Source organism: Pseudophryne corroboree, chromosome 12, assembly GCF_028390025.1.
Source record: "Pseudophryne corroboree isolate aPseCor3 chromosome 12, aPseCor3.hap2, whole genome shotgun sequence".
In the NCBI taxonomy this organism is placed as follows: domain Eukaryota; kingdom Metazoa; phylum Chordata; class Amphibia; order Anura; family Myobatrachidae; genus Pseudophryne; species Pseudophryne corroboree.
In genome coordinates this window covers 150,513,475-150,537,720 of record NC_086455.1, presented here as the reverse complement: position 1 = coordinate 150,537,720, position 24,246 = coordinate 150,513,475, and the positions used below count along the sequence as shown (strand labels likewise).

Below are 24,246 nucleotides of genomic sequence, written 5' to 3'. Positions count from 1 at the left end.
TGCCTTATAACAATAATAATAACAACAACAAGTCCCTTACAGTGTTGCTGTGTTGTGCTGCATCAGACCAGTAGTAGTGTCCTGGCCATCAGCCATCAGTCATTCCTGTGCCGCATATTGTGCTATATAACTCCCAAAAAATAATGGAGAACAAAAATTTGGAGGATAAAATAGGGAAAGATCAAGAACCACTTCCTCCTAGTGCTGAAGCTGCTGCCACTAGCCATGACATAGATGATAAAATGCCATCAACGTCGTCTGCCAAGGCCGATGCCCAATGTGACAGTAGAGGGCATGTAAAATCCAAAAAGCCAAACTTCAGTAAAAAGACCCAAAAAAAGAAATTTAAATGGTCTGAGGAGAAATGTAAACTTGCCAATATGCCATTTACGACACGGAGTGGCAAGGAACAGCTGAGGCCCTGGCATATGTTCATAACTAGTAGTTCAGCTTCACATGACGATGAAAGCCCTCATCCTCCCGCTAGAATTAAGCTAGAAAGAGCACAGAAAAGAACTGTGCGTTCTGAGATGGTATCACAAATCCCCAAGGAGAGTCCAAGTGCGTCGGCGGTTGCGATACCTGACCTTCCCAACACTGGAAGGGAAGAGGTGGCTCCTTCTACCATTTGCAGGCCCCCTGCAAGGGCTGGAAGGAGCACCCACAGTCCAGTTCCTGATATTGAAATTGAAGATGTCACTGTTGAAGTACACCAGGATGAGAATATGGGTACCTGTTGTCCATAGGAGGAAGAAGCCCATTGTGATGCCTGGGCAAACTACTAAAAAAGCCACCTCTTCGGTGTGGAATTATTTCTCCACAAATCCGGACAACAGGTGTCAAGCCATCTGTTGCCTCTGTCAATCTGTAATAAGTAGGGGTAAGGATGTTAACCACCTAGGAACATCCTCCCTTATACGTCACCTGCTGCGCATTCATCATAAGTCAGTGTCAAGTTGTGAAACTTTGGGTAAGAACATAAGCAGTCCACTGACACCTAAATCCCTTCTTCCTCTTGTACCCAAGCTCCTGCAAGCCACACCACCAACTCCCTCAACGTCAACTTCCTCCTCAGTCAGGAACGTCAGTAGTCCTGCAGGCCATGTCACTGTCAAAACTGAGGAGTCCTCTCCTAACCGGGATTCCTCCGGAGGATCCTTGAGTGGTACGTCTGCTGTTGCTGCTGGGAGTCAATCGTCATCCCAGAGGGGAAGTCGAAAGACCACTTGTACTACTTCAACTAAGCAACTGACTGTCCAACAGTCCTTTGTGAGGAAGATGAAATATGACAGCAGTCATCCTGTTGCAAAGCGGATTACTGATGCCTTGACACTTATGTTGGTGTTAGAGGTGCGTCCGGTATCCACCATTAGTGCAGTGGGATTTAGACAATTGATGGAGGTATTGTGTCCCCGGTACCAAATCCCATCTAGGCTCCACTTCACTAGGCAGGCGATACCGAGAATGTACAAAGACGTCAGAAAAAGAGTCACCAGTGTCCTACAAAATGCGGTTGTGTCCAGTGTCCACTTAACCACGGACATGTGGACAAGTGGAACAGGGCAGACTAAGGACTATGTGACTGTGACAGCCCACTAGGTAGGTGTATGGCCCCCACAGCAGCAGCACCAGTAGCAGTATCTTGCAAACGCCAACTCGTTCCTAGGCAGGCTACGCTTTGTATCACCGCTTTCTGTAAGAGGCACACAGCTGACAACCTCTTACGGAAACTGAGGGACATCATCGCAGAATGGCTTACCCCAATTAGACTCTCCTGGGGATTTGTGATATCGGACAACGCCACCAATATTGTGCATGCATTACATCTGGGCAAATTCCAGCACGTCCCATGTTTTGCACATACAATTAATTTGGTGGTGCAGAATTTTTTGAAAAATGACAGGGCTGAATAGGAGATGCTGTCGGTGGCCCGAAAAAAAGTGCTTTATACTGTCAACGTTTAATGACAGTACCCATCGTCAGGAGATGACAATGGGTACAATCCCGAAACATTGAAAGAATAAAGTACTTTTTCAAGATATCACAGTCTCAGGGTGTTGCCATCTTGCTACATATATCGGAGGTCATCACCTCATGGGCACTAGGGCAAGTATGCACATTCATTTAGGAGTGCAAGGTATCTTGATATGTGTGTGTGTGCGTGTGTATATATATACATATATATATATATATATATATATATATATATAGTACATATCTGCCTCCTACAGCTATAATGTAAATATATATATATATATATATATACTGATACACATACATAGGTACACACACACAACTGGACTGGACATATACGGCAGCACCACTGGACTGGACTTATATGACAGTACCCCTGGACTTATACGGCAGTACCGCTGGACTTATACAGCAGCACCACTGGACTGGACTTATATGGCAGCACCCCATGACTTATATGGCAGCACCCCATGACTTATACGGCAGCACCACTGGACTTATACGGCAGTACCCCTGGACTTATACGCCAGTACCCCATGACTTATACTGCAGCACCACTGGACTGGACTTATACGGCAGTACCCCTGGACTTATTTGGCAGTACCCCTGAACTTATTTGGCAGCACCACTGTACTTATACGGCAGCACCACTGGACTGGACTTGTATGGCAGTACCCCTGGACTTATATGTCAGCACCACTGGATTGGACTTATACGACAGTACCCCTGGACTTATACGGAAGCACCACTGGACTTATATGGCAGTACTACTGGACTGGACTTATACGGCAGTACCCCTGGACTTATACGGCAGCACCACTGGACTGGACTTATATGGCAGCACCACTGGACTGGACTTATATGCCAGTACTCCATGACTTATACAGCAGTACCGCTGGACTGAACTTATACAGCAGTACCCCTGGACTTACACGGCAGTACCACTGGACTGGACTTATAGGGCAGCACCACTGGACTTATACGGCAGCACCACTGGACTTATACGGCAGTACCCCTGGACTTATATGGCAGTACTGATGGACTTATACGGCAGTACCCCAGTACTTATACGACAGCACCCCTGGACTGGACTTATACGGCAGCACCCCTGGACTGGACTTATACGGCAGCACCCCTGGATTTATATGGCAGTACTGCTGGACTTATACAGCAGTACCCCTGTACTTATACGGCAGCACCCCTGGACTGGACTTCTACGGTAGTACACCTGGACTTATACCAGGGGCAAATACAAGATTTTCACGCTATACATATATATAGCGTGATGGCAACACTCCAAGACTGTAGTAACTTGAGAAAGTGCTTTATTCTATCAACGTTTAATGACATTACCCGTCGTCAGGAGATAACAATGGGTACAATCCTGAAACATTGAAAGAATAAAGTACTTTTTCAAGTTATTACAGTCTCAGAGTGACGCCATCATGCTAAATATATTGGAGGTCATCACCTCATGGGCACTAGGGCAAGTATGCACATTCATTTAAGAGTGCAAGGTACCTAGGTGTGTGTGTGTGTGTGTGTGTATAGTACATATCTGAAAACCCCTGCAGATATAATCTAAATATATGTGTGTATATATATATATATATATATATATATTGTATATACTGATACACATACATACACACACACAAAAATAATAAATAAATACTGTACATCCACCTCCTCTGCTGGCCGCCCTCCTCTGACAGACTGTAGTGATGCCGAGTGCCAACGTCGGCCAACTGCTTGCCGCCACTGGTGTGAGTTACTGTATCCTACTTGCAGGCAGCTCATCTCACCCATCATGATGAATTCCGCGGCCCGTCACGCTGAATGCTGCAGCCCACCCCTGCCTGCAGCTTTTCCCAGCAATTTCCTGTGCTTTGCAAACCACAGAGAGTTGGCACTATTGCAGCAGCAGCAGTCACAAGGACGGAGACGGAGCTTCTTTGTCTCAAACTTCTGCACCTCAAAAAACAACAACTTGGTCCATCAGGGGGGTGTTTTTGGGTGCTCGGAAACCCCCCTGCATGCGCCACTGTATACAGCAGTACCCCTGGACTTATACGGCAGCCCCACTGGATTGGACTTATACGGCAGTACCCCTGGACTTTTACGGCTTCACCACTGGACTGGACTTATATGGCAGCACCACTAGACTGGACTTATATGACAGCACCACTGGATTTATACGGCAGCACCACTGGACTGGACTTATACGCCAGTACCCCTTGATTTCTACGGCAGCACCACTGGACTTATACGGCAGCACCACTGGACTGGACTTATACGGCAGTACCCCTGGACTTATATGGCAGTATTGCTGGACTTATACAGCAGCACCACTGGACTGGACTTTTACGGCAGTACCGCTGTACTTGTACAGCAGAACCACTGGACTGGACTTATATGGCTGCACCACTGGACTGGACTTATACAACAGCACCACTGGATTGGAAATATACAGCAGCACCACCACTGGACTGGACTTATGCGGCAGCACCACTGGACTTATGGCAGCACAGGACACCACCACTGGACTTATGGCAGCACAGGACACCACCACTGGACATATGGCAGCACAGGACACCACCACTGGACTTATGGCAGCACAGGACACCACCACTGGACTGATACAGCACCACTGGACTGGACTTATACAGCAGCACTGGACTTATGGAGGCACAGGACACCACCACTGTGACTGGACTGATGCAGCACACGACACAACCACTGGACTGTTGCAGCCAAGACAACACAAAAGAGCAGGTCGCCATGCCACTTTCCCGCTCAGACACTGAGGAGACACGTCCTCTTGCTACACTCTCCAGGACTGGAGTGAAATTGGCGGCGACGCGCGGCTCCTTATATGGAATCCAAAGCCCACGAGAATTTGACAGTGGGATGATGACATTTTGCCTCATTCTGGTTTCCAAGTCTGGAGGGAAAACCCGATCTGGACTCGGAGCATGAAGTACGGGGGGGGGGGAGGTTCGGTTCTCAGGGAACCGAACCCGCTCATCCCTATCCACAACATACAGTATATGTAAGCATTCACATTTGACAGTTTCAGTGCCTAGACTTGGATCAGTCTGAGTCCGGCTAGCTGCAAGTAATGTTGACCTAGATGATGCAATGTCCTTCTCACCCAACATAGATAAACAGTGCAAATATGGCAAGGGATAAAGCAAAAGGGCACCGTTATTTGCAGGACAAACTGCGAAGATGTGTAGTTAGAGCACGGCAATAAGGTTAAGACAATTTAAACCTGTTTACATAGTAGATTATTTGTGCAGAACAGTACTGCATAATAAATCAATCTTCTCTCAATATAATACAATACCTAAATGTCCTGACAATGTGCAACAGTATTGTAGTTCAACGATGCTAAATAATTGTTAAAGGAAATGATTGTGTTTGTTATTGCAATATGACTACCACTAAGGCTGTGTACACACGACGCGATGCGCCGTACAGCCCGACATTGACTATTTGATGTGGCTGGAGCCCGGCCCTACCGATATAGTCAATGAGTCTAATTCAGACCTGATCGCTAGGCTGCGTTTCCTCACAGCCTGCGATCAGATATGCGTATGCACCGCAATGCGCATGCGCGTCGGACAACAAAAACGGGGATCGCTGGTCAGCGATTGTTTTGTGCGACGGATCCATTCGCATGGGCGAACGCAAGGAGATTGACAGGAAGAGGGCGTCTGTGGGTGGCAACTGACCGTTTTCAGGGAGTCTCCGGAAAAACGCAGGAGGGACTAGGCTTTTGGAAGGAGGTATTCTGACGTCCCGGGCTGAGCAGAAACTGCACAAAATCAGTTTGTACAGCTCTGCTACACATGCGATCGCACACTTACACAGCGCAAATACACTCCCCCTGTAGGCGGCGACTATCTGATCGCAGGGCTGCAAAAATCGCTGCCCAGTGATCAGGTCTGAATTAGGCTCAATGTTGGGCTGCCTGCACAGTCTATTTTTCTTTGCGATGCCGATCCCGCGTGACCGCGCATCGGCATTGCAAGGACTATACACACGGTGCCATATGCACTATATTTTCTCCCGATTTTGACTATACAGTCCAAATCGAAAGAAATATTGCACCGTGTGTACACACCTTAACATTCTAGTCTACATTGTTTAAATCGAAAGAAAATATATTTAACTATTACTTATACAGCGCACACATGTATCTGCAGCACTTTACAGAGAGATTGTACTGTATAGTCATTAACATCAGTCCTTGTCCCAGGAGCTTACAATCAGAGATGTATCAAACCCGATGGTGTGAGATCTGCACATGCACAGATGCTGCACTCCACATGTGCAGATCTCGTTCAGAGCATGCCATGGACTGTGGTGGAACAGTCCAGCTTTCTGGGCACTGTCCTGCCATCTCGCCCACAGCCCGCAGTGTCCCACGGACGAGTGTTGTGAGGGCTTCCAACACTGAAGAGTGAGGCGTGACAAGGACCTGGGGTGTAATGCGTACCTAGGCTCCCAACAAGACATGCACCAGAGCATGGCGCAATGAGCGTGTCACGAAACTGGGCTATAATGCTCAACCAGGCTCCCAACAAGCATGGCGCATGGGCATAACATGGAACTGGGTTGTAATGCGCGGATAGGCTCCCAACAAGACGTACACCAGAGCATGGCGCATGGGCATAACATGGAACTGGGTTGTAATGCGCGGATAGGCTCCCAACAAGACGTACACCAGAGCATGGCGCATGGGCATAACATGGAACTGGTGTGTAATGCGCGGTTAGGCTCCCAACAAGACGTACACCAGAGCATGGCGCATGGGCATAACATGGAACTGGGTTGTAATGCGCGGATAGGCTCCCAACAAGATGTGCACCAGAGCATGGCGCATGGGCCTAACATGGAACTGGGTTGTAATGCGCGGATAGGCTCCCAACAAGACGTACACCAGAGTATGGCGCATGGGCCTAACATGGAACTGGGTTGTAATGCGCGGATAGGCTCCCAACAAGACGTACACCAGAGCATGGCGCATGGGCCTAACATGGAACTGGGTTGTAATGCGCGGATAGGCTCCCAACAAGACGTACACCAGAGCATGGCGCATGGGCCTAACATGGAACTGGGTTGTAATGCGCGGATAGGCTCCCAACAAGACGTACACCAGAGCATGGCGCATGGGCCTAACATGGAACTGGGTTGTAATGCGCGGATAGGCTCCCAACAAGATGTACACCAGAGCATGGCGCATGGGCGTAACATGGAACTGGGGTGTAATGCGCGGATAGGCTCCCAGCAAGATGTACACCAGAGCATGGCGCATGGGCGTAACATGGAACTGGGGTGTAATGCGCAGATAGGCTCCCAACAAGACGTACAGCAGAGCATGGCGCATGGGCTTAACATGGAACTGGGGTGTAATGCACGGCCAGGCTCCCAACAAGACATACACCAGAGCATGGCGCATGGGCGTAACATGGAACTGGGGTGTAATGCGCGGATAGGCTCCCAACAAGACGTGCACCAGAGCATGGCGCATGGGCGTAACATGGAACTGGGGTGTAATGCGCGGGTAGGCTCCCAACAAGACGTGCACCAGAGCATGGCGCAATGAGCGTGTCACGAAACTGGGCTATAATGCTCAACCAGGCTCCCAACAAGCATGGCGCATGGGCATAACATGGAACTGGGTTGTAATGCGCGGATAGGCTCCCAACAAGACGTACACCAGAGCATGGCGCATGGGCATAACATGGAACTGGGTTGTAATGCGCGGATAGGCTCCCAACAAGACGTACACCAGAGCATGGCGCATGGGCATAACATGGAACTGGTGTGTAATGCGCGGATAGGCTCCCAACAAGACGTACACCAGAGCATGGCGCATGGGCATAACATGGAACTGGGTTGTAATGCGCGGATAGGCTCCCAACAAGATGTGCACCAGAGCATGGCGTATGGGCCTAACATGGAACTGGGTTGTAATGCGCGGATAGGCTCCCAACAAGACGTACACCAGAGCATGGCGCATGGGCCTAACATGGAACTGGGTTGTAATGCGCGGATAGGCTCCCAACAAGACGTACACCAGAGCATGGCGCATGGGCCTAACATGGAACTGGGTTGTAATGCGCGGATAGGCTCCCAACAAGACGTACACCAGAGCATGGCGCATGGGCCTAACATGGAACTGGGTTGTAATGCGCGGATAGGCTCCCAACAAGACGTACACCAGAGCATGGCGCATGGGCCTAACATGGAACTGGGTTGTAATGCGCGGATAGGCTCCCAACAAGATGTACACCAGAGCATGGCGCATGGGCGTAACATGGAACTGGGGTGTAATGCGCGGATAGGCTCCCAGCAAGATGTACACCAGAGCATGGCGCATGGGCGTAACATGGAACTGGGGTGTAATGCGCAGATAGGCTCCCAACAAGACGTACAGCAGAGCATGGCGCATGGGCTTAACATGGAACTGGGGTGTAATGCACGGCCAGGCTCCCAACAAGACATACACCAGAGCATGGCGCATGGGCGTAACATGGAACTGGGGTGTAATGCGCGGATAGGCTCCCAACAAGACGTGCACCAGAGCATGGCGCATGGGCGTAACATGGAACTGGGGTGTAATGCGCGGATAGGCTCCCAACAAGACGTGCACCAGAGCATGGCGCATGGGCGTAACATGGAACTGGGGTGTAATGCGCGGATAGGCTCCCAACAAGACGTGCACCAGAGCATGGCGCATGGGCGTAACATGGAACTGGGGTGTAATGCGCGGATAGGCTCCCAACAAGACGTGCACCAGAGCATGGCGTATGGGCGTAACATGGAACTGGGGTGTAATGCACGGCCAGGCTCCCAACAAGACATACACCAGAGCATGGCGCATGGGCATAACATGGAACTGGGGTGTAATGCGCGGATAGGCTCCCAACAAGATGTACACCAGAGCATGGCGCATGGGCATAACATGGAACTGGGGTGTAATGCGCGGATAGGCTCCCAACAAGACGTGCGCCAGAGCATGGCGTATGGGCGTAACATGGAACTGGGGTGTAATGCACGGCCAGGCTCCCAACAAGACGTACACCAGAGCATGGCGCATGGGCATAACATGGAACTGGGGTGTAATGTGCGGATAGGCTCCCAACAAGACGTGCACCAGAGCATGGCGCATGAGCGTAACATGGAACTGGGGTGTAATGTGCGGATAGGCTCCCAACAAGACGTGCACCAGAGCATGGCGCATGAGCGTAACATGGAACTGGGGTGTAATGCGCGGATAGGCTCCCAACAAGACACGTGCACCAGAGCATGGCGCATGGGCGTGACATGGAACTGGGGTGTAATGTGCGGATAGGCTCCCAACAAGACGCACACCAGAGCATGGCGCATGGGCGTAACATGGAACTGGGGTGTAATGCACGGCCAGGCTTCCAACAAGATGTGCACCAGAGCATGGCGCATGGGCGTGACATGGAACTGGGGTGTAATGCACGGCCAGGCTCCCAACAAGACGTGCACCAGAGCATGGCGCATGGGCATAAAATGGAACTGGGGTGTAATGCACGACCAGGCTCCCAAGAAGACGTACACCAGAGCATGGCGCATGGGCATAAAATGGAACTGGGGTGTAATGCACGGCCAGGCTCCCAAGAAGACGTGCACCACAGCATGGTACATAGGCGTGTCATGGAACTGGGGTGTAATGCACGGCAGGGCTCTCAACAAGTCGTGCACCAGAGCATGGCATATGGGGGTGACAATGGACATGGGGTGTAATGCGCGGCTGGGCTCCCAACAAGTCGTGCACCAGAGCATGGCATATGGGGGTGACAATGGACATGGGGTGTAATGCGCGGCTGGGCTCCCAACAAGTCGTGCACCAGAGCATGGCATATGGGGGTGACAATGGACATGGGGTGTAATGCGCGGCTGGGCTCCCAACAAGACGTACACCAGAGCATGGCGCATGGGCGTGACATGGAACTGGGGTGTAATGCACGGCAGGGCTCTCAACAAGTCGTGCACCAGAGCATGGCATATGGGGGTGACAATGGACATGGGGTGTAATGCGCGGCTGGGCTCCCAACAAGTCGTGCACCAGAGCATGGCATATGGGTGTGACAATGGACATGGGGTGTAATGCGTGGCTGGGCTCCCAACAAGACGTGCACCAGAGCATGGCGCATGGGCGTGACATGGAACTGGGGTGTAATGCGCGGCCAGGCTCCCAACAATTAAAAAGACCCCCACTTACTTGATCAGGGAGCATTCGAGGTCTTGAGGTAAATTCATAAATCTTGGCGTGTTCAGCAAGATTGCAGAAAATGTCAGGTTGTCTTTCTAGCTTTGGGGTGTGATATACTTTACATTTGATAATGTGTAGTGTTTAAGAAATTGCAAACCTTTTTCTTACAATGTTGGTTAGAACTGTTTAATATATAAATGTGTTTTTGATCTATTTGACAATTTTGAACATTTTTTTATTTTTATTTTTAAAAACTGTTAATATTTTAGGAGTGAATCTTCTTCAAGCTGCTGCACACGAGCTTGGACATTCCTTGGGTCTAGATCACTCCACCATTCCCGGAGCTCTCATGGCCCCAACTTACAAAGGCTACAATCCATCATTCCATCTTCACCAAGACGACATTGAAGCCATTCAATTGCTATATGGAAAACCTGAAGCAAAGAGTAACACAAGCTCAGCTGCTCTTCCCACAGTGAGTAGCTCCAAAGCGGTCACGCCTGCCGCTGGAAAGAAGGACACTTCTGCCAAAGTAGCCGAAAATAAGAAGGACCCTAAAAAGCAATCTATAGTCATGCTGTGTGGTGAAGAACCTATTGACACATTCATATCTACCAAGGATGGCGCAATTTACTTATTTAAAGGTAAAAGGGGTCAATTGAAGCTAAAGCATTTATCTTTTAGCACCGTATCACAAAATCTAAAATTAAGGCTGACAGTCGTACAGGTACCATCTACAACATACCTTTTATGTACACAATTATGTCATTATTAAAACAGTTTTCTATACAGTACCTCAGTTATTTCCTCAAGATCTTACAAACAAGTCCTAAAGGTGTGTCCAAATACACCTATCCCCAAACCACACCAAATAGCCCCATTTGGTGCACTATGGACTTGAACCATAGTTTTGTACAAAATATGCATCTGATTTGTATCACTAATGACATTACACGCCGTAGCTGTATGCAACCCTGATTCTAACATGGGTAAATAAGGAAGAGACTGAGGGGGAGATGTACTAAGCAGTGATAAAAGTGGAGAAGTGAGCCAGTGGAGAAGTTGGCCAAAGCAACCAATCAACATTGACGTAACATTTAGAATTTGCAAAGTATGAAAGTATACAGAGCAGCTGATTGGTGGCTATGGGCAACTTCTCCACTGGCTCACTTCTCCACTTTTATCACTGCTTAGTACATGCCCCCTTGAGGATCAAGTGCTATAAGTGAGCCGTGCCACACATCATGCCATGCAGTGTTGTGCATAATCTGTGACTTTCTATCCACTCACTAATCCTAATTGCCCAGGACACTAAGGGGACTCTTCATGAAGCAGTGAAAAGTGTGGAGAAGCGAACCCATGGCAACCAATCAGCTGCTCCGTACAATTGTACAGTATGCAAATTATAAATGTTACTTTAATGCTGATTGGTTGTCATTGGCAACTTCTCCACTGGCTCACTTCTCCACACTTTTCACTGCTTCATGAATAGACCTCAATAAGACACTTTGGAAGCAGCTACGATACGACAAAGATTAGGGAAACGCTACCTGGCCAAGCATCTACATCGCAGTATGCATCTCGGCCAATGTGTCTTCATAACCCAGATTTTTACACAATATCTTTAGCAACACAATTATCATGATAGAAATAACATAATGCATACCCTCCAACTGTACCTTTTTGGCAGGTACAGGACCTTTTTTTTATGGTCTTTACCGATTTTTGGCTCTCCAAACTTCCATTGAAAGTATAGGAAAAGGAGTGTGGGCACGCCCCTTCACCCGTGACCACGCCCATTCACCTGTGGCCACGCCCCCTTTACAAATTTGCATCGATTTTTATGTGTAAAATGTTGGTGGGTATGATAATGTTGGAGTATATTTATTCTCTATCCCTGGCACATTCTTCTTCATGCAACAGAAGGAACTTGCACGTCAAGTAAATAGATATTAATACATAATATTACATTTCATGTCCCAGAGTCGTAGTTACAGATGTATCTTCAGAGAAAACTGCAAAGGCAGTAAACAAACAAATGGGGGTCATTTTTATATCTATATAACCATTATAACACTGAGATTATTATTTTATAGGTGAGTATTTCTGGGACCTTAGTCATGGAAAACTGCCAATGACCACAAAAAAGAAAAACCCGCAGCTGATTTCTGCCAAGTGGAAAGACCTTCCATCCTCCATTGATGCAGCAGTGAGACTGCAAAACCCATCTGCAGGCCAAGACGGGAAAATATTCTTTTTCAAGGTACTTACTTCAAATCAAACTATATGGAACATGATATGTATGTATATATATATTTTACTAACAGTTATTGTATTATTAAATACCATTTAAATATAATAAAGAAGATTTAGCCGGTCACATGAATACCACCCGTTCCTATTGAGGATTCATTAGCACATTGATTGACAGTCAGGGACTTTTTGGGGAAGACAATAAGTAGTTGTGACAAAAATGCAGGAGTGTCACGGCCATTTTGGGGGTTTGTCTCAGCCTACAACTGTGATACCGTATGCAAAAAAACATGTCGCCAGTGTCTCAGATCCCGTAGCCATTCTGCGTGATCATAGGGTTACTCAGAGTCAATTACTGAAGGCTCTGTGACCACCGCTGCCTATTTGTACACAGTCAATTGGATCTGCGAAGTCGCCGGTGGGCCTCGCAATGGAGTTCCGGTCATTTACAGCATTAGCATATAGTCACACATTAGCTGCATACAAATTCCCAGCGCGAAATGCATTAGCGTACGTGGCGCAATATCCTTTGTGACAATGGTGGTCATTCCGAGTTGATCGCTCGCTAGCAGTTTTTAGCAGCCGTGAAAACGCTATGCTGCCTCCCACTGGGAGTGTATTTTAGCTTAGCAGAAGTGCGAACGAATGTATCGCAGAGCGGTTACAAAGTTTTTTTTGCAGTTTCAGAGTAGCTCAAAACCTACTCAGCGCTTGCGATCACTTCAGACTATTCAGTTCCGGATTTGGCATCACACACCCGCCCATCGTTCGCCCAGCCACGCCTGCGTTTTTCCTGGCACACCTGCGTTTTTTCTGCACACTCCCTGAAAATGGTCAGTTGCCACCCAGAAATGGCCACTTCATGTCAATCACTCTGCGGCCAGCAGTGCGACAGAAATGCTTCGCTAGACCGTGTGCAAAACTACATCGTTCGTTGTGCGCGTGCGCATTGCGCCGCATACGCATGCGCAGAACTGCCGTTTTTTAGCCTGATCGCTGTGCTGTGAACAAATGAAGCTAGCGATCAACTCGGAATGACCCCCAATATCTCGGACCTTCTGTAAAGCATCCAACGACCTTTCTGTCCATGCTGCATTTCTGCTGTTTCGGTATTGGTAACGTTGAAGCTTGTGAAATGTTCTGTTTGCTAATGTAAAGATAAGAAAATTACATTCAGTCTCTGGGCTCACATTGCAAGCTGCCAGGTAGTGGGTACAAAACCTTGATCCTCTAAATAGACCATACAGACATAACCGTCTACCTATATGACCTACAGTACACTAGCAGTGGACTATTAAATTATTAACCAGCTATTATTTAAGATGTAGTCAGTGTATTATACAATATGCATTGAGGGCCTCAGTTAAGAAGAAGTACAGTATAGAAAATCAGGTTAGTTTCAACTAACTGTTATAATCTATTCTGCTTTTAAAATACATAAATAACAAAACTTTAAATATGCAGAATAACCCCAAAAGAAATAATTATATGGATGAAGCCATTTCCTAAAGAGGTTTTTTTCTTTCTTTGCTGTATCTTGTACATCTCAAGAAGCAGAGTAACAATAATGCTATGGGATGGTATTGGCAAACCGGCGCTCTGGATGCCAATACCATCCCATGGCATACTTACCTACTAGGTAAGTATACTAAACCTAACCTCCTACCTCCCTAACAGTAACGGATCTTGCTACGGGCACACAGGATTTTTGCCCGGGGCGCCGCCTTCCGGAGGGCGCCACGGCTATCAGGAGGGTGCCGCTGCCGTGGCAAGATCCGCTACTGGTGGTGCCCCCCGGTGTTGGCTGTCACTGCTGTGCGGTGTGCGATGACGTCATCGTGCACCGCACAGCATTGTGGAATGGCACATAGACACTAGGGGTCATGATTGACCGCTAGTGTCTATGTGGTGCTATGGGAGAGACGTCATGACGTCTCTCTCATAGATCGGAGGAGCGGCGCCGGCGGACAGAGACGGAGACAGAGGGCAGTGGGCAGCAGCGGTCGGGAATCAGGAGTGGGGATGGTGAGTATTAATTAATTTTTTTTTTTATTTATTTATGTTTTTGTAAGCGGTGCAACTAGGGGGCACAAACAGGGGCACAACTGTACTGGGGGCAATACCACTGGGGGCACAAATGGGGCACAACTGTACTGGGGGCAATACCACTGGAGGCACAAACGGGGCACAACTCTACAGGGGGCATAACTGGCCATGCCCATTTATGAACCCATGCCCCTATTTTCGCCCGGGACGCCACAAGGGCTAGAACCGGCCCTGCTCCCTAACCCCAACCCTCCCTCCCCCCTCCTCCGCCCCATACAGCCTAACCCTAACCAGGGTCGGACTGGTCCACAGGGGTACCAGGAAACCACCAGTAGGCACCACTGCCTGAGGGCCCACTCCTTCCTCTAGGGATCAGGTTCCAGACTGTGCACTTGTATTATACATGGTAGATATGTTGCATCACACTGCACTAGACTATTGTGTATTTCAAGCCTCTGTGGAGGCTGGCCACACCCCCTTTGTAGGCTGGCCACACCCCTAGGTATGGGCCTCTATAACTGTATTCCCCCGCTGGGCCCTTCATGCCCCAGTCCGACACTGACCCTAACCCTCTACGGTGCTGACTAAATGAATATATGCATGAGACAGATATGGATCATGGCCGGATCTCTCTTTGCGTGAAATGGGCTTTTCTGGATGGGAACTGGGTGGTGTGACACTGCAATTGCATGGAACATTCCGCCTTGTGGGTGTGTAACTATACTTGTGTGCTATTCTGAGTAGCGTGTACAGGTAAGTCTATTTCCGACAGATCTCTGGCACCCAACATGGGTCAGGTGCATGTGCCAACAATACTAATTATGCCGATTGCAGCTATGGACAGAAAAACAGTGGGCGGAGCAGCTTCCCTCTGGTAGTCACACAGATCCGTGCATTACTCCTAGAGAAACTCACATTAGCGCAAGGTAGCAAATTAGGCTTCCATGGCTTCACGCCAAAACAGCCACGTTGCATCCAACTCAGAAGCTACAGATGGGTCCATGTTTGTCTTGACCTTTAATAGGATTAACTGAGATTGGGCAGTCGGACTTAATCCCCTGCTGTATTGTTCTCTGTATTGTATTGCAGCTGAGAACAATAGATGAAGGGTTTATGTAAATAAACCATGTTGTGCCTAGGCGCAGCAAAGAAGTCAAGATAACTGTGGACCCATCTGTACCTGAGTGACCTGCCTTCTGTGGCATGAACAGTATATTGGTATCCAGATCAGGATCCCCGTCATTCCCTGGTATAGGCCGCCAATGGTGGACAGTTGGACACAGTGGCCCAATTGAAGACTCTTGATATTATTCTCTTCACCCCTGTGTTTGTCACTAGGCATGAGTGGGGACGTAGCCCGACAGTGGCTTATTGAATCTGATATGTGATTGCCCATGTATACTAAATACAGATGAGTAAATGTACACAAAGGGACCAACGATGTCACTGGAAGCTTTAAAACTGGTATATTCTACCGTCAATTAGCTATTCCTAGATGCTGTAAATTAAATTGTCAGGTCTATGGTGGTCATTCCGAGTTGATCGCTAGCTGCATTCGTTTGCTGTGCAGCAATGAGGAAAAAAAAACGGCACTTCTGTGCCTGTGCACGCGCTAAGTAATATTACAACGAGCGACGTAGTTTCACACAGGGTTTAGCGAAGCTTTTCAGTCGCACTGGCAGCCGCAGAGTGATTGACATGAAGTGGGCGTTTCTGGGTGTCAACTGACCGTTTTCAGGGAGTGTTCGAAGAAACGCAGGCGTGCCAGGAAAAACGCAGGCGTGGCTGGGCGAACGCAGGGCGTGTTTGTGACGTCAAAACAGGAACTGAACAGTCTGAAGTGATTGCAAGCGCTGAGTAGGTTTTGACTTACTCTAAAACTGCACAAAAAAACTTTGCCGCCGCTCTGCAATCCTTTCGTTCGCACTTCTGCTAAGCTAAAATACACTCCCAGGGGGAGGCGGCATAGCGTTTGCACGGCTGCTAAAAACTGCTAGCGAGCGAACAACTCAGAATGACCACCTATAGCAACAGTCTACAGCAATATTTTGGGGGGAGGTGGGGCGAAGATATATGTTCCTACCTTCAATAGATCACACCCAGGGATGGATTGGTGCTCTATAATGGCCTTGGCATTGTAGTCGTGTGGTCAGGGGGGCTCACAGGGGTGTGGTATGGCGGCAAGCCCCCATGTCTCTGTATGCCGAAGGGCTAAGCGGAGCTCCAGGAGGCTGTGCTACTCGGCCAGACCCTGTCTCTGTGTGTGGCAGGACCGGCCCGGTGAGAGGAAGAATTGACAAACATTTAGTGGACACAGAGGATGAGACGGAACGTAGCATTTTACTCCATATATGAAACTTTACATTTTTAGTTTTTGTAATCCTTCAATAATGTAGCTCATATGTTATTGTTTTGTGGACAGGGAAATCAATATTGGAAATACGACAATGATAAAATGGAAGCTGGATATCCAAAGCTGATAAAAGAAGGGTTCCCTGGTATTCCAAACAGTGTGGATGCTGCCTTTACTCAGCCGGCCATTGTCGCAAAAGGAGGAAAAGTTATCCGGGAGGAGAGGATTTTCTTTATAAAAGGTAAAAGGAGTTTTATCAAGCTTTTACGGTGGGATGTATCATGTATCCCAGATACCATTAAAAACATCCCACCCCTATTTTCATACATACTGGCATGCTTTAACACTGGTATGTAGTAATAGATACCTGCCGGTACAGCTATTCCGATAATGGGCTGTCTCGGCAAAGAATTGACTTCAAGCAGTGTCGGACTGGGGCATGTAGGGCCCACCGGGGGAATGCAGTGGTAGGGGCCTGTGTTAGGGGTGTGGTCAGTTTGCAGAGGGGGTGTGGCCTGCCACCTCATTGGTTTGACTAACTATTAGAGGGTGCAACGTCTGGGCCCCTTCATAAATGTATACAGTAAATTCAGCTGCTGCATGCATGATAATGTACCAGATTAGTAACAGATTAATAACGGCAATGCACTGTAGAAAATACACCATAGTCCAGTATAAGATAACATATGTATAATGTATAATTCAAGTGCACAGTCTGGAACCTGATCCTTAGAGCAGGAGGTGGGGGGCCAGGCAGTGGGGCCCACCGGTGGTTTCCCCTGCACCCCTGTGGGCCAGTCCAAGCCTGACTTCAAGGTTTATGACCCGGGAGTCCTGATGTGCATGCATGACCATTGGCCAGTGCATGCGCCAGCTGCAGGGTACAGAGTAGGATTCCTTGGATCTTTCTCTATGGGGCTACTTACAAAAACAAGCCCATAGACTTCCAAAAGCTATGCTATCCTGAGCCTGCATATGGGCACATTGTATACCCATAGAATGCTATGGGTCTTGGGCCCTCATTCCGAGTTGATCGCTCGCTAGCTACTTTTAGCAGCCGTGCAAACGCATTGTCACCGCCCACGGGGGAGTGTATTTTCGCTTTGCAAGTGTGCGAACGCCTGTGCAGCCGAGCGGTACAAAAACATTTTGTGCAGAACAAGACCAGCCCTGTAGTTACTTATTCTGTGCGCTGATTGCTGCGACGAAGGTCCCGGAATTGACGTCAGACACCCGCCCTAAAAACGCATGGACACGCCTGCGTTTCTCCAAACACTCCCAGAAAACTTTCAGTTGACACCCAAAAACTCCCACTTCCTGTCAATCTCCTTGCGATCGGCTGTGCGAATGGAATCGTTGCTAGAAGCAATGCAAAACACCGATACTCTTTGTGCCCGTACACCACGCGTGCGCATTGCGGCCCATACGCATGCGCATTGCGGCCCATACGCATGCGTAGTTTTGCCATTTTTTTTAAATGATCGCTACGCAGCGAACAGCGGCAGCGAGCGATCAACTCGGAATCACGGCCTTGGTGCCCCGCAAGTTTGCAGCAGATTTCTCTGCTATCTGAGGTAAATTTGTCCTGAATTTTACCCTTTGATACATCCCATCCTTAATATGAAAATAGTAGAGAGCGATGGGTCACTTGGAGTGGCCCATGAGGGATGAAATTGTAGTGTGTGTGAACACTCTCAGCATTCCAAAGGAAGATTTTATTTTCATGACACCCTGCAGGTTGGGGAACATGAATTGGCCTTTCATGACTGTTGTCATGTCAACCTTCTGTAGCTATCGACCTTGTACAGTCGACTTTTTACCCGTTGACCTTTTGATCATGTCTGCCTATTGCATGTCAACCATATTGGCTGTCTAACTAGACGCTGTTGATCCAGTGTCTGGAACCCCACTAAAATATACATTGCCTCCACAGTAATACCCTTAAGCACCAAAGCAAAGACAGAAGCTACTTTTTACGTGCTGTTATAACAGTGAGGTGGTCTCTACTGTAGAACTTATATTGGTGGTCATTCCGAGTTGATCGCTCGCTAGCAGTTTTTAGCAGCCATGCAAACGCCATGCCGCCTCCCACTGGAAGTGTAGTTTAGCTTAGCAGAAGTGCGAACGAAGGGATCGCAGAGAGGCTACAACATTTTTTTGTGCAGTTTCAGAGTAGCTTCAGACCTACTCAGTGCTTGCGATCACTTCAGACTATTCAGTTCCTGTTTTGACGTCACAAACACGCCCTGCGTTTTTCCTGCCACGCCTGCGTTTTTCCTGCCACGCCTGCGTTTTTTCTGGCACGCCTGCGTTTTTCCGAACACTCCCTGAAAACGGCCAGTTGACACCCAGAAACGCCCTCTTCCTGTCAATCACTCTGCGGCCAGCAGTGTGACTGAAAAACTTTGCTAGAGCTTGTGTGAAACTATATCGTTTGTTGTAATAGTACGACGCGCGTGCGCATTGAGCCGCATGCACAGAAGTGCCGATTTTTTTTGCCTGATCGCTACGCAGCGAATGAAAGCAGCTAGCGATCAACTTGGAATGACCCCCATTCTATATTCCATGGACCCTAGATATTAAGCATTGGATCCAGAAGTGGTGCAGAAATATTAATTCTGGTTTGCTGCTGTCCGTACCAATACAGCAAGGACTGATTTAGGTCACTTAAGAACCTGCGGAACCTTCTATTTACTGTTAGTCCTCTTACCTTTATTTTTATTTTTTTATTTTTGCTGTAAAGATTAATTTTCTCTGCATAATCATTTTGTAAAGTGATTATAAAGTGAAAGTCATCTTGCAGCCAGTAGGCTAATAAACAAACAAAATTGACAAATCATCCAAATCCGTTGTATTAGCCTACTGTCTACACCAGGGGTGGCCGGACTTTTGGGACCTAGGATCTACTTTGTGTTCACTTACTTACCGGTGATCTACCGGTGTCAAATAACACTAATAATAACGCTCGCATTTAAAAATAGCATTAATAATGATGCCATCAAATAACAGCACCAATAATAATGCGCACATTTAAAAATAGCACTAAGAATGACAACATCAAATAACCCCCCTCAGTGCAATTCCCCTCCTTTGCAGATCCCCTGCATAATAGCCCTCTGTACAATAATCCCCTCTGTGCAGATCCTCCACCCTTTGCAGATCCCCCTTGTGTAAAATAAAAACCCTATGTGAAGACACCACGCTCTGCAGATCCCCCCCCCCCTTTGCAGATCGTCCCTCCCCTTGTGAAGAACCCCCCCCTTTGCATAACTTACCTGACAAGTTGTCACGCTGCCGAGCTTCAGTCCTCCCTCTCCCCGCAGTCACGGCTCCCGCTTTCACGCTGCATGGCCTCCCGCTGGCTGCTTCTCCTGTCGTCACCACTGCCGGCTGGATCAAACTGGATCCAACTAGCGCCCAGGCCCCTCACATCACGGGTGACATCATTACATCACCTGCGCCCCCGCACACTGCATCCCTGGGAACTGTGAAGAGAAGCGGCGGCGGCAGGATCCTTACAGTTATTTTCCGTCAAGTCTGTCGCGATCTACCGGCGAATGCTCCGCGAGCTACCGGTAGATCCCAATCTACCTTTTGGCCACCTCTGGTCTACACCAACCAGTGATATAAAACACTATTGGCGTAGCAACCCCAACTCACATTATGTCGTGACATCACAGAACAAGTGCCAGGACCAGAAACAAAAAGGTGCAGTTGGGCATCGTAGGCATCGCCAATGGTCTCATGCACCTAGTTACAGCCCTGCAGTAGACTATAGATCTCGCTATTCATTGGCTTACATATACTTTGAGTGAGATAAACCAATGCTGGAGGATTAAAACAGATTAAGCATAGTACCTGCAGATACATTTCCAGTGTTGTAGGGTATCTCTAGACCTATTCTTCAAAATAAAGGAATATTCATTTTTGGGGAGTAAAAGCAAATATTAGGGATCCGGAGGATGTCTATCAGGGGGGTTGGGGATCCATGGCACATATCAGATTTAGATTTTTCATTAATAAAAGCAGCACCCATAGGAGCAATTGCCTTTAGCTCACAGATACTTAAGGGGGTACAGACGGAGAGATCCGTGTTTAAAATCTAAGCAATCTGACTTGATTGCTTAGATTTTAAGCACGGATTTGTCGTGTGTATGCCCCCCCCCCCCCAGTGATAGCGGCCCCGTGCATCGATATTGCCGGTGCTAGATTGAGCCTGCATGCAGGCTCAATCTAGTGGGTCTCTCACTTCAGCGCTGTGTGAAGTGAGCGCCCCCCGTCCCCACCTCGCTCAGCACACAACAAGCTGTGCTGAGCGGGGGGAGAGATGTGTGCTGAGTAGTCTGTGTTAAAATCGCTCAGCACACATCTCTCCCGTCAGTACTGGCCTTTAACTTTAGTTGTACATTGTGATTTAAGCTGGGTACACACTGGACGACTTTTGCAATGATTTGGCCGTTTCCGACATTTCTGAACGACATATCGTTCAAGTCGTCCAGTGTGTACGCATTATGTCGTCAACGATACGTGCTTTTGTGGATCATTAACGTCTTCTGTTGACTGTACATGCAGGTCAATTTCACCAGTGTCGTTGACAACTAGATGCATATTGGGGTCATTCCGAGTTGTTTGCCCACTAGCTGCTTTTAGCAGCATTGCACACGCTAGGCCACCGCCCTCTGGGAGTGTATCTTAGCTTAGCAGAATAGCGAACGAAAGATTAGCAGAATTGCGAATAGAAAATTCTTAGCAGTTTCTGAGTAGCTCCAGACCTACTCACAGATTGCGATCAGCTCAGTCCGTTTAGTTCCTGGTTTGACGTCACAAACACGCCCTGCGTTCGGCCAGCCACTCCCCCGTTTCTCCAGACACACCCGCGTTTTTCCCTGACACGCCTGCGTTTTTTAGCACACTCCCAGAAAACGCTCAGTTGCCACCCATTTACCGATCAGCAGAGCGACTGAAAAGCGCCGCAGAATCCACAGCAAATCTGCTAAGTTTTTAGTTAAATAACTAAGCGCATGCACCCTGCGTGCCTTGCGCATGCGCAATTAGCAACAAATCGCAGCATAACGAAAATCGGCAACGCGCAAACAACTCGGAATGACCCCCATAGTCCGGTGGGTATGCTATGAATGACGAACGATACGTTAAATTAGGCTGAAACCCAACAATTTGGTAGTGTTTGATGACTCCTGTATATCGTTTGGTCGTTTGTAAAATCACTCAGTGTATACGTACTATGGGGGTCATTCCGAGTTGATCGTAGCTGTGCTAAATTTAGCACAGCTATGATCATCTTCCCTGACATGCGGGGGGACGCCCAGCACAGGGCTAGTCCGCCCCGCATGTCAGTCCGGCCCCCCCCGCAGAAGTGCAAAGACATCGCACAGCGGCGATGCCTTTGCACTTCAAGAGTAGCTCCCGGTCAGCGCAGCTTTAGCGTGCTGGCCGGAAGCTACTCATCGCTCCCCGGCCCGCAGCGGCTGCGTGTGATGTCACGCAGCCACTGCGGCCCGCCCCCGTTTGGTCCGGCCACACCTGCATTGGCTGGACCGCACCCACGAAACGGCGGCCAAACGCCGCCGTTCTGCCCCCTCCTGACCAGCGATCGCCTCTGCCTGTCAATCAGGCAGAGGCGATTGCAGCCCTGCAACGGCCTTCGGCCGTCTGGCATGCGCCAGCGCACTATGCCGCTCGCGCAGTAGAGACCCGTTCGCTCGGCTGCGAAAAACAGCAGCGAGCGAACGGGTCAGAATGACCCCCTATATTGTTTGTCAGGGACACCGGGAAGTTGAAGGGAAATTGCCCCACCGATATCGTTCATGGTGCATGTCGTCCAGTGTGGACCCAGAATTAGAGTTGAGAGAGCATGCAGCCCCCATTCCCAATTATAAATCTTTCCAACATTTACATTTTGCCCTCTCCCTGTGTATCTCATTATGGATTTGCCAAGGTAAAAAGCTGATCCCTTTTTATGGACTTACTGCTAACTGTAATTGAGACCCACTGTGAGGTGCACCTTCTAAACAACCTCATGGGGTAAGTGAGGAATGATGGGGGTAAGATTTTCAGTAATCTAAAGTAGTATGTTTTATTCATTGTGCTCCAAATAATGGAACAATCAGTTATCTAGACCAATATTTCTGTAAATAACTTGTGTTTCATTATTTAAACTTTGATTTAATTATTTTTTTAAGGAAAAAAATTCTTCTTGTATGACCCAGTCGCCGGGAATAGCTCAAGCCCGCAGTCGCTGCAAGACGATTGGGTTGGGGTGAAGCTGCCGATTACTGCCGCACTCAGCTTGAAGAATGAGATGTATCTCATCGGCAAGAAGAAGTTCCAGAAGATTCTCCTGCTCACCTATTCACAGAATCGGGTATATGGCAACATTCACCAGGCTAAGAATCTGGATCAGCTGATTGCGTGCGAGGCTACCAAAGCGTAGTTATATACAGCTCACAAAGGCGCCGTTCATTTATGTCCAAGGTCTATTAATGTTCAGTCAGGTTCTACTGCTATATTTCCTGCGATTCTCCAAATGTTTGAAAAGCTTATTCACTGTTATATTCAATGTAAAAATTGTGCAAAAATTCTGTGAGAATTAATTCATTACATTACATCCAATCAAACATGCTAATCGCTGATTACTTGCTATGACTTAGTGGAAACTTGCTCCTATACTCAGTAGGGACCATTCCGAGTTGGTCACAGATGCACTCGATACATGTATACTGTAATGGGACATGTATACAGTAATGGGGGATTTATTTTTCCTGCACATGTTGAGTCAAGGGCATCTCAAAAAGTGTCCAGCTGAAATACAGTAGAATTTGCACCAGGTGTACATCAGGCATAATATGGGGTACATTTACTAAAATGGGAACAACCAATCAGATTCCAGGTATTATCTTCTGTAAGGTGCTAGATAAATGAGAAGTATAATCTGATTGGTTGCTATGGGCAACATCCCATCTTAAATAGAACTCCCATCTTAGTAAATTTACCCCCAATGTGTCTGAATGGGTGTAGTATGGTATGCCGGTGGCCGGGCTCCCGGCGGCCAGTATCATACCCTCCAACATTTTACACAGAAAAATCGGTACAAATCCGGAAAAGGGGCGTGGCCGCGTGTAAAGGGGGCGTGGCCACACCCCTTTTCCTATACTTTCAATGGAAGTTTGGAGAGGCAAAAATCGGTACAGACCATGAAAAAAAGGTACTGTACCTATTAAAAAGGTACAGTTGGAGGGTATGCAGTATACCGGCGCTGGAATCCCGACTGCGGCATACCGACAGCTGGGCAAGTGCAAATGAGCCCCTTGCGGGCGCAGTGGCGCAAAGCTATCTATTCTCCCTC

The 24,246-nt window shown here is 48.1% G+C and overlaps 1 protein-coding gene across 1 annotated transcript in view; it reads left to right on the top strand.

Moving 5' to 3' along the window:
• Window positions 1–23,349, top strand: part of LOC134979999 (matrix metalloproteinase-18-like) — a 46,724-nt gene extending 23,375 nt beyond the window's left edge. The window contains exons 5-8 of the mRNA XM_063946595.1: window positions 10,501–10,875; window positions 12,328–12,494; window positions 16,953–17,124; window positions 23,084–23,349. Coding sequence (XP_063802665.1) covers window positions 10,501–10,875; window positions 12,328–12,494; window positions 16,953–17,124; window positions 23,084–23,334 — 965 coding nt within the window. The 3' untranslated portion in view covers window positions 23,335–23,349. The remainder of the gene's footprint in view (window positions 1–10,500; window positions 10,876–12,327; window positions 12,495–16,952; window positions 17,125–23,083) is intronic.
• The last annotated feature ends 897 nt before the right edge of the window (window positions 23,350–24,246 follow it).